Consider the following 14390-nt stretch of genomic DNA (forward strand, 5'->3'; position numbering starts at 1 on the left):
TGGTCTGGCACCAAACCCGTTCAGTAGGTCTGGAGCAATTTACATTAACTGCAGACCATGCAATGTGGTTCAGAGCATCATTTAGATTACTCTTCTCCAAGCTGATGCCCTACAAACATTTTAAGCTATGACTCTCAGCATTCCTGGATCATTGACCATGCTGGCTGGGGTTGATGGGAACTGAGATCCAAAACATCTAGAAGGCTAGAGGGAGGCTTATCTAGTCTGTTTTTCTAGCCTAAAGCACGCTTCTTTGCCTCACATTTTAGCATATATAAGCAATGATTGAGTGGACAAGGTGCCTGACAGTAGACATAGTTCCAGGACAGAAATAGTTTAGTAATGAGACAGCCCAAGTAACTGAACAAAGCCAGATACTACTCACAAAAGCTGCTAAATATACATAACCAGCAAGTGATTATAATATATGGGAACAAATGAAATAAAGCAAAGCTCTTCCATACTTGGGGTGACAAAAATTTCTGAAGTAGTTGCTGCTGTCGTGGTGGTGTTGTCCTCCACGGGCACAAAGTCTGTATTTTCAGCATTCGTGTGTGGAATTGAAGATGTGACATTTGCCGGAAGGGAGGTGGGCCCAGAAGTGACCACAGTCACATTCAGGGTCGTAGCCTCTGTGCCTGGTGAGCTGACGGTGGTGGCAGGTGGGAATTCTGTGGCGGCAGGAGTAGTACTACGGTTCTGTACCACAGCAGAAGACACTGTTGGAGAAGCAGCATGCCTGTTGATGGGACTTGTGGGCCTCCCACTACTTGGTTGCGTCCTCACAGGTTTCATGGAACTTGTGGGCAAGGGAGAACCTGTCGAGGGTAGCACTAGAAGTAAAAGAACAAAAGGAAATTGCAAATATGCATGGAAAAGGGCACGTTTCCCATCATAGGTGTTGGAAGCGTTGAGGAGAGGCTTTCCAAGGATCAACCTCCTAACATCTATTCCTGTTGCTTAGCCTCTGCCCTCCCAAACAACCAGACCTATACAAACACACACACCAGCCTCTGTTGGTACCTTTCCTCTTCCTCCCCATCTGGAACTGCTCATCCTCCTATTCTAGAGGGTTCCACAGGAGTACAGAATAAAACTGTGTCATCCCCCTGCCCTTGTGAAGCTGCCCTGTCCAAAGCCACTGGGGTCTTAGCAATCTTTCTCCCTTATGACATCAAACTAAAATGCTTAATTTACAGCTGTGCTTTTAATGGTTACATCATAGTTTATTAAATAAAAAGTTGATTTAAAGCCAATGAATCAGCCCAGTAGTTTAAATAAGTGATTTTATTTAAAATGCAATACAACCTGAACACAAAGTGTGCATGTACGTATGTGTATATACAAATGCACACTCCCTGTCCAAGCCCATTGTACTAGCAGAGGGCATGCTATTAGAGTAGCTAGAACAAAGAACCCACACCCACACAAGGCATAAAGAATCCTATTGTTTTTCACACACAGTTTCAAAGTTGTAAAACATATGACCTAAATATATGCTTTAAAATAGGCTGACCGTATTGAAAGGAGGACAGGGCTCCTGTATCTTTAACAGTTGTATTGGAAAGGGAATTTCAGCAGGTGTCATTTGTATACATGCAGCACCTGGTGAAATTCCCTCTTCATCACAAAGCTGCAGAAGCCCTGCCCTCTTTTGTATCTAGTCAGTCTAGTATAGCTCCTGCAGCTTTAAATGTTGTGATGAAGAGGGAATTTTCCCAGGTGCTGCATGCATACAAATGACACTGGCTGAAATTCCCTCTTGATCACAACTGTTAAAGATACAGGAGCCCTGTCCTCCTTTTCATACGGTCACTCTATTTAAAATCTTAAATATAAATGACAGCAAAGATGCAGATGGTAGAGGCACATGCACAGATGATGCAGATATAATGTTCCGAACCTCTTAACGGCGGTTGGAAGATTGGGAGCTTGCTGCCAGCTTGTATGATCTCTTCACAGCCTCCACAGATTTCCCTCACTCCATTCCATGGCTTACTTTAGCCATAGTTTAACACTGGCCCAATTTAAATGTCACAATAACCCAGACAGTTGAATATTTAATTCAGGATTTTAGCCAGTGGAAGTGGGGGAAGAGAGCACATGAGCAGGCAACACAGTCCTACCTCTATGATCATTCGGAAAGTTATGTCTGCACTGCAGCAAGTTCAAGTTTGCAATCACGCTGTGTGTGAAATAGCGAAAGAAAAGCATGACTGGAAAAGCAGTCATACCCCCCTCCCCACTCAATATGACATACATGCCCTACCTGTGGTCATATTGGCAGCTCCTAGGCATGTCAGACAACTGCTGAGCAGGATGACAAGGAAGCATGAATCCATTTTGGCCTGGGGATGAGGAAGAGAAATAAAACAGAAGCGCTTCATTATTCAGGTAATGCATTCCTAAGGCTGAAGCTACCCTCAAGTTACATTGACATCTGCCAGCTGCTTAGAAGGGAATCAGAAGGGGTTGTTTTAAAATATATATCTATTTCCAAGGGATCTCAACACTGAGAGGAAGCACGCAAGTACCTTGCTGTTCTCCCCCACCCACCTCCTGGCCTCACTTTTTCTTTCCCCTCTACCCCTTTGCCTTGGTATTTTCCCCTTCCTCCCAGCCGCTAGCCTTGCTATTGCTCCCCTCACACCTCTTTTGACCCATCAGGCCCCCACAGTAGTTCCTCAAACTTCCAAATGTGCTCACTGGTCCGAGAAGAACAGGGAGTCTTGCGACAAGCAGTACACAGGCCTATCAAAATGCAAGTTTCACACGCCAAGATTGGTTTACACATGCACACAGGCATGGCAATTAGCTATGGGAGTCACCTCTTGTTTGCAGAGAGTAACACAAAACAGCCCCAAGCCATGATTTAACGAGATTAAATCAAGTAGGCACACAAATCTATAATGGAGCCTTCTGGACTGGTCAACCTAGAAAGATACACCTAATTCACATCATCCCTCCTGAGACTGCCCAACACATTAGAAGGCCTCACCTTCTTACCCAAAATACAACTCTGAAAAGCTGTGCAACCATTGTCTGCTCACATTCTAAGTATTCACCTTTTTTTTACTTCTCTGACAGAGCTTTGCAACTATTCCCTGACACTGCTTTGCCATCAGGGAATGTTCTATATATTGGCTGGAATCCAAAGTGCTAGGCATGTCCAATGGATTGAATTGTTTTCTTTGGATGGCAAGCCCACACTGCCGTATCACACAGTACTTTTGAAACTTCCAAAGTGGTTTGCCATGTGACCAGGAAGGACAAAAGAAACACAAGTCCAAAGCCCCAGTCCAGCATGGTTCTTTCAGTCCAGACCATTGCGTACAAGAAGAAAACCAAAAGGAAATACAAGCAGGACTACACTAAGGTAACTAGAATTAAGGTAAGACCACATTGTAAAACATAAGAACAGCCATGCTGGATCAGACCAAAGGTCCATTTAGTCCAACATTCTGTTCACGCAGTGGCCAACCAGATGGCACGAGAAACCCATAAGTAGAATAAAAGTGCAACAGCACCCTCCCACCCATGTTCCCCAGCAACTGGTGTACAAGGCACACTACTTCTGATACTGGGGGGAGAAAAGCCATCAGGACTAGTAGTCACTGATAATCTTCTCTAGCAATTCCTTCAACCCCCTTTTAAAGCCAGCCAATTGATGGCCATCACTACATCTTGCAAAAGTGAATTCCATAGTTTTCCATGAGCTGTGTGAAGGAGTACTTGCTTTTATCTGTCCTGAATCTCCTACCAATCAGCTTCAAGGAACAACCCTGGGCAGGAGGATGTACCTGTTAAATTCTGTATTATTTGGTTTGCAACCGTCACAGAGTTACATTTTTCACTATCACTGGGACTGGTTGTTTTTTTTAAATGGGGTTACTGGACTGACCTGGTGGCACTCAGGTATCTGACACCTATTTTGACTAAATCTTTTCCCCCACATTTTTAGTAATGGTCATGCTATCCCACATGTATGTAACTCATGAAGATCACCAGCAAATAGGCAAGTGGACTAAATTCTATGAAGAAGAAAAGGATATGACAGGTCTTACTCATAAGTCCCATTGGTGGGTATGGCTTTCAATGTAAGGTGCAAATTCAGAGATGTTTTCAATTGCAAGCCAGATGTTACAAATACCTGGATTTGGAATAACACCCTGGCAGTTCAGAACCAAGTAAAAAGAAAAGTTCTTGCACCACCTAATTAATGGTTTGCTGGTTCAAATTAATTATCCTTTGAGGACACAGATCTTTTTCCTCTGAATATTATTTCTAATTAGAGTTCCCACCTCTCCTCTGGTCAGAAGCTGCATGCCCTGAAACAGAGAATTCATGGTGTAGCTTTTTCTAGCTTAAAGATAAAGTCACATTAGGACTACTGCATAAGGTGACCATGTGAAAAAGAGGAAAGGGCTCCTGTATCTTAAACAGTTGCATAGAAAAGGGAATTTCAGCAGGTGTCATTTGGATATATGGAGAACCTGGTGAAATTCCCTATTCATCACAACAGTTAAAGCTGCAGGAGCTGTACTAGAGTGACCAGATTTAAAAGAGGGCAGGGCACCTGCAGCTTTAACTGTTGTGATGTAGACGGAATTTCATCAGGTTCTCCATATATACAAATGACACCTGCTGAAATTTCCTTTTCAATACAACTGTTAAAGATACAGGAGCCCTGTCCTCCTTTTCATATGGTCACCCTACTATTGCACCTGCTGAATTTCTGCCTGGTCCAGCAGCTGAAGATATAGAAGCTTCTGTCTGGAAAAAGTGCAACTGTCCTTAAAGGGTGGGTGGGTATCTTTTACATTTATGCAAGCACGTTCAATTTCTGCAACGTTTTCTGGGCTCCGAGACTTGCTTTCCATCTAGCAGAATGTGGATCTTGGCTTCGAATCTTTTGAGTATGTTAACGCTAGGGTGACCATATGAAAAGGAGGACAGGGCTCCTATATCTTTAACAGTAGTATTGAAAAGGAAATTTCAACAGGTGTCATTTGTATATATGGGGAATCTGGGGGAAATTTCCTCTTCATCACAACAGTTCAAGCTGCAGCTCCTACAGCTTCAACTGTTGTGATGAAGAGGGAATTTCACCAGGTTCTCCATATATACAAAGGACACCTGCTGAAATTCCCTTTTCTATGCAAATATTAAAGATACAGAAGCCCTGTCCTCCTTTTCATAAGGTCACCCTAGGTAACACAGCACCTGGTTAAGTAATAGAGTAATTCAAGGGTGATTGACCAAGATTGTAATCACGATAATGTGGAGTTCTTTATTTGTGTAGGCAGCTGTTGCTATTTTTACAATAACACCACCAAGATAGCAACCCTGAGGCCACGAACTCAAGTTCTTGATTCTGATCCTATGTTTCCTAGTTTCTGTATTACTCCCAAAGGAACATTTGTTCCAAAAGTCTTCCCTCTAAAAATGTGGTTGTCAATGGAGGTGGGGGGGAGAAGGAAAACCTACCATATAAAAGTAGCACTCTATAGATCTGATGAGGCTTTACAGAGACGCTGAAGGAGCAAGTACATAGTTTTTGGGTGCTCCTGATGCCATCCTTGTTACTGGAGGCCCAAATGACCTCAGTGGCCCAAATTGTCCATTACCAACTTTGGTTGGTGTATCAACTATGCCTGTTCCTAGATAGGGATAATCTACCCATGGTAATTCATGCACTGGTAACCTCACGATTAGATTACTGCAATGTGCTCTATGTGGGGCTGCCCTTGTGCCTGGTTTAGAAGCTGCAGCTAATGCAGAATGCAGCAGCTAGGATGCTCAGTGGACCACCTAGCTCTACACATATTACATCTGTGTTAAAAGAACAGTATTGGCTGCCTATTAACAAAGCTTGGGACCACAATACCTAACGGAACGCCTCTCCCGACATGAACCTACCCGCTCACTGTGCTCTACATCTAAGGTCTTCCTCCTAGTGCCTACTCCGAGGGAAGCTCGGAGGATGGCAACAAGGGAGAGGACCTTTTCTGTGGTGGCCCCCCAATTATGGAATGATCTCCCCGAAGAGGCTCACCTGGCGCCAACATTGTTATCTTTTCGGTGCCAGGTTAAGACCTTTCTCTTCTCCCAGGCATTTAACAGCATTTAACAACATGAGCTGAGTTTGTTTTTAACGGACCCCAGAATAGCTGTTTTTATAAGATACTGTTGTTTTTATGCTTTTTATGTTTTTAAACTTCGTATATTTGCTTTTAATGTTTACTGTTTTTAACTTTTGTAAACCACCCAGAGAGCTTCAGCTATGGGGCAGTATATAAATGCAATAAAAAAAAATACCTAGCCATGTTCAAGATTTCTTGTTGACATGCAAAACCCTAGAAAACCTGGAGCAAGATAACTAGCTGATCGTCTTCCCCTATATGCACTAAATCGACTTCTGAGATCTTCCAAGGAGACGTCACTCTATGACCATCAGTGTGTCGTCAGTCAACGGCACGTAAGTGGGCCTTCTTGGTACTGGCACCTGCTCTCCCGTATGTGGATTGAGAGGCAAAAATTGTGGTGAGCTCCAAATTCCTCTTGAAAATGCATTTGTTCACTCAGGCTTTCCCTGACTTATAACCAATCTCGACACTGCTCTGTTTTGCTGCTTTTGTTGTAAAATTGTTAAAGGTATTTATTTGCTTATATTGCTTATATTATCTTTATATTGGTTTTTATATTGTGTTGTATGTGCTTTTATGTAAACCACTTGGAAATCTTGGGATGTCAAGCAGTACAGAAGCAGCTTAAATAAATAATTTTTGATTTCATGTGTTATGTGTGTCCGTTGGCAAGTTAGGCATGTAACTGCCCTAGACCACAGAGACCGAATCATGAATTGACAATTTAGAACCATGCAGCTTTCCTCAACAAAAAAATTGGTGGGCAAAATTGTCGAATGGATGATTAAGCAGTCAGCCTATGAGCATCTAAATGCATTGATTATTAGAACTCAAGCTGGGTTTGTCAGGCAAAAGTCATGCCAGACCAACCATATCACCTTTTTTTGATAGAGTTACTAGTTTGGTAGATCATGAGAATACTGTGGATATAGTATATTTTGATTTCAGCAAAAGGCTTCCCAGGATATCCTTGTTGACAAGATGGTAACATGTGGGTTGGATAATATTGCTGTTAGGTACATCCACAGCTGGTTGAGCAAACATACTAAACAGAGCACTAATTAACAGTTTGGGATCCTCTCAGAGGTAAGTCTTGAGTAGAGCACTGCAGGATTCTGTCCTAGGTCCTGCGCTGTTCAACATTTTTATAAATGACTTGGATGAGGGTGAAGAGCGGTTGCTTATCAAATTTGTAGGTGGTTATAGCCAACACCATAGAAGGCAGAATCAAGATTCAAAAAGATCTAGCCAGGTTGGAACACTGCACTGAATCTAGGCAGATGAGATTCAACAGAGATAAATGTAAACTCTTGCATTTAGGTATAAGAAGTCAAAGTCACAAGCATAGGATGGGGGAAACCTGGCTTGGCAGAAGTACATGTGAAAAGGACCTAGGTGTCTTAGTGAACCACAAGCTGAGTATAAGCCAGCAGTGCAATGTGGCAGCAAAGAAAGCTAATGCAATCTTGGGCTGCATAAACAGAATTCCCTCCTATGGAATTCCCTGCCGCTGGAGGTCAGGCAGGCACCAACTTTGTATTCCTTTTGGCACCTCCTGAAAACGTTGTTGTTCCAGGAAGCTTTCCTTTGATGACCAGCCACAGTTCACTTTGCATTTTGCTTCTTTTAAAAGCCTATTTTAATGTGTTTTGATTCTGTTTTTATTTTATCTTGTACACCGCTCCAAAATTTTGAATGGGGAGCAGTGTATAAATATTGTAAATAAATAAATAAATAAATAGTGTCCAGAGCATGGGAAATAATAGTTCTACTATATTCTATGTTAGACAGGTTGCATTTAGAGTATTGTGTCAAGTACTGAACACCCCATTTTAAGAAGGACATGGACAAATTGGAGCATGTCCAGATTATAGCAATCAGGATGGTGAGGGGTCTGGAAACTGTACTAAGAGGAATGGTTGAAAGAGCTGCATACGTTTAGTCTGGACAAAAGATTACAGGGAGACATAGAATCATAGAATAGCAGAGTTGGAAGGGGCCTACAAGGCCATCGAGTCCAACCCCCTGCTCAATGCAGGAATCCACCCTAAAGCATCCCTGACAGATGGTTGTCCAGCTGCCTCTTGAATGCCTCTAGTGTGGGAGAGCCCACAACCTCCCTAGGTAGCTGATTCCACTGTCGCACTGCTCTAACAGTCAGGAAGTTTTTCCTGATGTCCAGCCGGAATCTGGCTTCCTTTAACTTGAGCCCGTTATTCCGTGTCCTGCACTCTGGGAGAATCGAGAAGAGATCCTGGCCCTCCTCTGTGTGACAACCTTTTAAGGATTTGAAGAGTGCTATCATGTCTCCCCTCAATCTTCTCTTCTCCAGGCTAAACATGCCCAGTTCTTTCAGTCTCTCTTCATAGGGCTTTGTTTCTAGACCTCTGATCATCCTCGTTGCCCTCTTCTGAACACACTCCAGCTTGTCTGCGTCCTTCTTGAATTGTGGAGCCCAGAACTGGACGCAATACTCTAGATGAGGCCTAACCAGGGCCGAATAGAGAGGAACCAGTACCTCACGTGATTTGGAAGCTATACTTCTATTAATGCAGCCCAAAATAGCATTTGCCTTTCTTGCAGCCATATCGCACTGTTGGCTCATATTCAGCTTGTGATCTACAACAATTCCAAGATCCTTCTCATTTGTAGTATTGCTGAGCCAAGTGTCCCCCATCTTGTAACTGTGCATTTGGCTTCTATTCCCTAAATGTAGAACTTGGCATTTATCCCTATTAAATTTCATTCTGTTGTTTTCAGCCCAGCACTCCAGCCTATAAAGATCACTTTGAAGTTTGTTTCTGTCTTCCAGGGTATTAGCTATCCCACCCAATTTGGTGTCATCTGCAAATTTGATCAGCGTTCCCTGCACCTCCTCGTCCAAATCATTAATAAAAATGTTGAAGAGCACTGGGCCCAGGACTGAGCCCTGCGGCACCCCACTCGTTGCCTCTCCCCAGTTTGAGAAGGTTCCAGTTTGAGAAGGTTCCACATGATAGAGGTCTTCAAATATATGGAAGGCTGTCATGAAGAAGATGAAACAGATTTAGGCCTAATCTGCACCAAGCAGAATACTGCACTATGAAAGCGGTCTATGGTAGGTGTCAATGGGCCTCAACAGTTGTCAGTGCACTTCAATGCCACTATAAAACAGTAGTGTGGCTCCTGCCTTTTATATACCGCTTTTATACCACTTTCATAGTGCTATATCCTGCTTGGTGTAGATTAGGCCTTGCTCTCTGTTACTCTAGAGGGCACAACTAGAACCAATGGGCAAAAATCGCAAGGAGGCCGATTTCAGTTAAACATTGGGAGAAACTTTCTAACAGTGAGAGCTGCTCAGCAACGGATTAGACTGCCTCAGGAGATGGTAGCTTCTCCTTTGCTGGAGGTATTTCAGCAGAGGTGTATAGATCGCCAAGATGCCTTCCAACTTTGTGATTCTAAGAAATTTTTCAGCTTTAACGTGCTTGACCCCTTCCTTATCCTCAAGACACCCCCAAAAGCACTTGTGTAAGGTTCCCCAACCTGGAGCCCTCTAGATGTGAATCAGAACCTCCACTCTTCTTGTATAAAATGAATTATATTCAGAAATGGGCGCACCCTTTTCTTTTCATTGTCCAAACAGTTAACGTATTTGCTAAAGTGTGTTAACTAGGAGCAAATCTGCGTTGAGAAATCGTTTTAGCAGGGTTGTGAAAATCCCAGGGGCCTGAAAACGTGATGCTGACACTAAGGAATTTGTATAAAAAACGAATTGGCTTTATGCAGGGCTGGAATCAAAAGTTTATAAGATTTTTCCAGTACTCTTTACAAGTGTCCTCCGGGAGACCAAAAAACATCCGGACAATCTACAGCTTCAGGATGAATTTATGTTCCCCATACTGAAGCGAGGAAATTCTACTTCCAGGATTCCAAGAAGGGTCCTTGAGACTGTTCCTGAAGATAGGAGGTTATCGGAGCCAGCAAAGGGTACCTTCCCACTCAAGTCTAGCTAGTTGGCTAATATAACTCTGATGTGGTTTAAAATTACATCAGTTTTAAACACAGCTGCCTGCTCCTACAGTCCCCTCGACACTAATATTTTCACATCTACTGACTCTTAGGTAGAAACTGCATAAGATGGGGTGAATCAGATGCATTGAGGGTGGGGGAAGAGTAAAGGAGAGTGCAATACAAACACAAGTACACACACTTTTTAAATGTTCTGGCTGCAGTCATAAAACCAATGCAGACACTCGACAATGCCTATAATAATATTTTACAGGCATTACAGGGATTTTTGAGAGGCTGCTAGCAGGATGAAGACAAACATCAAGAGGCCATCAATTGGCATATCCAATGGGGTGAGCCACGGGGGCTGCAGATATTCAAGCAACCAAAAAAAGCCAATAACGTCTCGACGTTGTTAAAAGAAATTGGGAGCATAGCGTGGTAGAATCCCTTTGGTGTAGTAAAGACATTTGCTAGTCACAGAGCCTCTCTCTTGTCATTTAATGGTATAATTTGACAGCAAGATCTTAATGGTTAAGTCTAAACATTTAAGGTTCAAGGCGTGTTGAAATTCCCTCCACTGTGTACACCAGGAACAGAGGGGAAATGCTTCCAATGTTATCAACATACACACAGCTGTTGGCTAGCTGCAGCATCCTGCATGCTTCGCGGAAAAACACCCTGACATCATGCCTCCGGACTCACCAGAGAGGAGAAAGGAGGAGGACAGGAGGGGGAAGGAAAGAGGCATTACTGCATGATCCCTTTTCAAAATACCCAATAATACACATCAGCAAGACTGTACAAGGGGAAAGGATTGTATCTTACTTCTTTAAAAAGAGTTGCCAGGCTGGCTGGAAGTTACGCTTTGACCTGGGCCAGATCTACACTAAGCAGGATATGACACTTTGAAAACGGTTTGAGAACTGTATATGGAATGTGTCCCAGACCCTAAAAGTTGTCACTGCTGTTATAAACCATTTTAAAGCAGTAGTGTAGATCCTGCCGTGGAAATCCTATCAGCCATTTATTTATTTATTACATTTATATAGCCGAAGCTCTCTGGGCGGTTTACAAAAGTTAAAAACAGTGAACATTAAAAAGTATACAAATTTTAAAACCATAAAAACCATAAAAACAACAGTATAAAAACAACAGTATTAATTTAAAAACAACAGTTCTGGGGTCCGTTACAAACAAACAAACTAAGCGTTGTTAAATGCTGTTAAATGCCTGGGAGAAGAGAAAAGTCATTTTCAGATGTTGTTCTCTAGGCACAAGTCCATGCACTCTGCAGATGCTCAGAAGCACTCCATTTGTAACTATGTATGAAATATTCTGAAATTTTCATAGTCAAGTTTGGGGTAAGTTAAGCTGATTCCAAAATGCACAAGATGCAAAATCTGGTAAGCCTCAGCTGTACCAAATCTCATTGGTAAAAATGGGCTGGATCCAAATTTAGTCATACTGAGAGTAGACCCATTAAAATCAACAGGACCTGAGTTAGTCATGAATATACTGCCCTTAATTATGAAATCACAAGGCTGTGTACAGAATTCATTAAAACTGCTATTAAAATAAACACAAGCCACAATAATTTTAAAAAGAACCACAATAAAAACAAAATCTACTAAACGAAGAACTAAAAACCTAGCGAATGCCTGTTTAAACAGTCTGTTTAAATGCCTGTTTCAACTAGCAGGCTGGTGCCTGTCACACTGTGGTGGGGACAGAATTCTAACGGATGGGGCACCACAACAGACAATGCCTCTCCTTCATTGCCATGAGATGTACCTGTGTAGGCAAAGGAATGACCATGAGACCCTGATCTGTAGATCTCAATTAATGGGCCAATTGATACAGCAGAAGGCATTCTCTCAGATAACCTGTTCCTAAGTTGTTTAGGGCCTTGTATGTCAAAAGCATCACCTTGAACCCCCAGCTCTCAGAGCCAATTCAGGAGGATAGCATAGTCAATGGTATAAAAGGTCACTAAGAGATCAAGGCGAATCAACAAGTCCCACTGATTTCAATGGGTCTACTCCAAGTTACTATATATTCAAGTTGCTGGGGAACGTAAGTGGGAGGGTGCCGTGTCCTGCTTGTGGCCAACAGCTGGTTGGCCACTGTGTGAACAGAGTACTGGACTAGATGGACCCTTTGTCTGAATGAGCACGGCTCTTCTCATGTTCTTAAGTATGACTAAACCTGAATCCAACCCAACGTATGCAAGCTTCTGATTTACATAATTCTTCTGACGCCAGTCAGAAGCTCAGTTATTTGCTAGTTACAGAGAGAAAAATTACTGGCTGAGTAACTGCAAGTGGGTGACAAATTCCTACATAAATAAAATGAATGAAAAGGCAGGGCTGCCCCCTCACCCCCCCCACCTTCTCTCAAGACAAAGCACATATCCCAACACAACAGGGAGATTCTGCAATCTTTCTTTTTATTGTTAATCCTTTAGTGCAGTTTCTGTGCATTGAAATGGATTGGTGCCAAATCCCCACTTGGATCTCTGTGGCTTAGAGCTGGTCTTTGATGTGTTGCCAATACTCATCCTCTTACTCCCCTGACCCACTTTCTGTAGTTAAACAGAAAGGATGACTCATCACAACACACTCCAGCACTTGGTTGGGGGGGGGGGAACAAAATCAAACGAAAACACACACACACCACCTCCCAGTATTTCCAGACATTTTAACCTAAGTTTTAACACTCTGCTAATGTTTTTAATTTAAATACAAAGAGCATACTGAATAGCCCACCAGTGACTATGAATATCTGTACTTGCAACCATGTTGGCTCTGAATGCCTAACCTTTTATTTACCATTCCCTTCTGTATAACAAACTACCTGAACATCCCTACACCTGCCTCCTAAACAGCCACATGCCAAAAACGAGTAAGAATTTCCTCCAGGCGACCAGGCAAATACATATCTGTAAAACAGAAGAGACACTCATTTTATCCCCCCTTACAGGCTGTTGATGCATCACAAAACAGCTTGCTTTGATAACCATGGGCAGAGAAGGCAGTAAACATAAGGGGTTTTAATTGAATAGCTCTACTACACCAACAGGAGTTGGTGAAATAGAAGATATAGTTTTACTGGGAAAGTAAGCGGTGCAACTAGAAAGATTACCTGCCACCCCATACCTTGAGTAAGAAAGATTATTAGTCATTCATCCTTTAAAAAATGAATATGATATTCTGCAACTGGAAAACTTATGACAAGAAGAAATATCACAAGGAAATATCACATGATGGAAAGAATTAGGAAATTCAGCTGAGACAGGCAGGCAAAGCTCAGACTTACATCTGAATGAATGCCTCTGATAGCTTGAATTGCAGGGGTCCTTCCATAGTTGGCGGGGGGGGGGCAATCATGTGATCCTGCTAAGCTATTTATTTATTTACTTGGCTTGAGCCAGGGCCAGGAAACTTTGGCCTTAACAAAGGAGATTACTCAGCACCTTTACTCACATCGGCAAGGCTAGACCTGGCATTGCCAAACCAATTAAAACTGCATATATTCAAAAAAAGCCTCAGGGCAGGCAGAAGATAAAATTAATCAAACATGCAAGTAATCACCCTGAAGTGATTTCCCCTCCTGATTAGAGTTAATGACTTCCAGGTGTACGAATCGAGGTCTAGTTTACAAATAATGCCACAAGTTTTTGAATGGCTCTGGTATTGCTCCTCATGATGGAGGGCCTATCACAGAGGTCACCCTGCTTTTGCGTTTTTGATGGCTGTGGAGTAGGGTGATGAACCTAATTGTTTGCAGCCAGGAACAGCTACTCTTGTTACTTGAGAATCCTCCTGCAACTTCTGTGCTTTTGTCATGGCAGCCATGACTTCGGTCTTTGTATAAAACCCCGGTTTTTGTGCACTCTTGTGCACTCGGCATGCCAGCTTTTAATTGGTTCCAGTTGTAGCTGGAGACCAGGACCATCTGGGTCCTTGCTACTTTGGACTTCTGGCCCACCCAAGTTTTGGCAGAAGCTCCAACCAATCTCTCTCAAAGACACAACCCCACCTCCCCGACTCTCCACTACCCTCAGACAAGCCCAGAAAGAACCACCTAAAAGATATGGGATTTCTTCGTTGTGTCACTCTTCCATTGCTTCTTATTTTGCCTAGACTAAGCCTTGTCTGGCACCTTAAGCAGAGGTCCACAAAGGCCCCAGTCATAAAGCAACATCAGCATCTCTGTACTCACCAGCCTAACTGCTTGCATGAAACGATG

At 42.8% G+C, this 14390-nt stretch overlaps 1 protein-coding gene across 2 annotated transcripts in view; it reads right to left on the minus strand.

Annotated features, from left to right (window-relative positions):
• PTPRA (protein tyrosine phosphatase receptor type A) overlaps nt 1-14390 on the minus strand; it is a 156616-nt gene that overhangs the window by 53167 nt on the left and 89059 nt on the right. For both annotated transcript variants that reach the window (XM_063135389.1, XM_063135388.1), the window contains exons 3-4: nt 2270-2348; nt 465-833 (exon numbers count right to left, since the gene is read on the minus strand). In XM_063135389.1, coding sequence (XP_062991459.1) covers nt 465-833; nt 2270-2348 — 448 coding nt within the window. The remainder of the gene's footprint in view (nt 1-464; nt 834-2269; nt 2349-14390) is intronic.

This window comes from Elgaria multicarinata, chromosome 10 (genome assembly GCF_023053635.1).
Source record: "Elgaria multicarinata webbii isolate HBS135686 ecotype San Diego chromosome 10, rElgMul1.1.pri, whole genome shotgun sequence".
Lineage (NCBI taxonomy): Eukaryota > Metazoa > Chordata > Lepidosauria > Squamata > Anguidae > Elgaria > Elgaria multicarinata.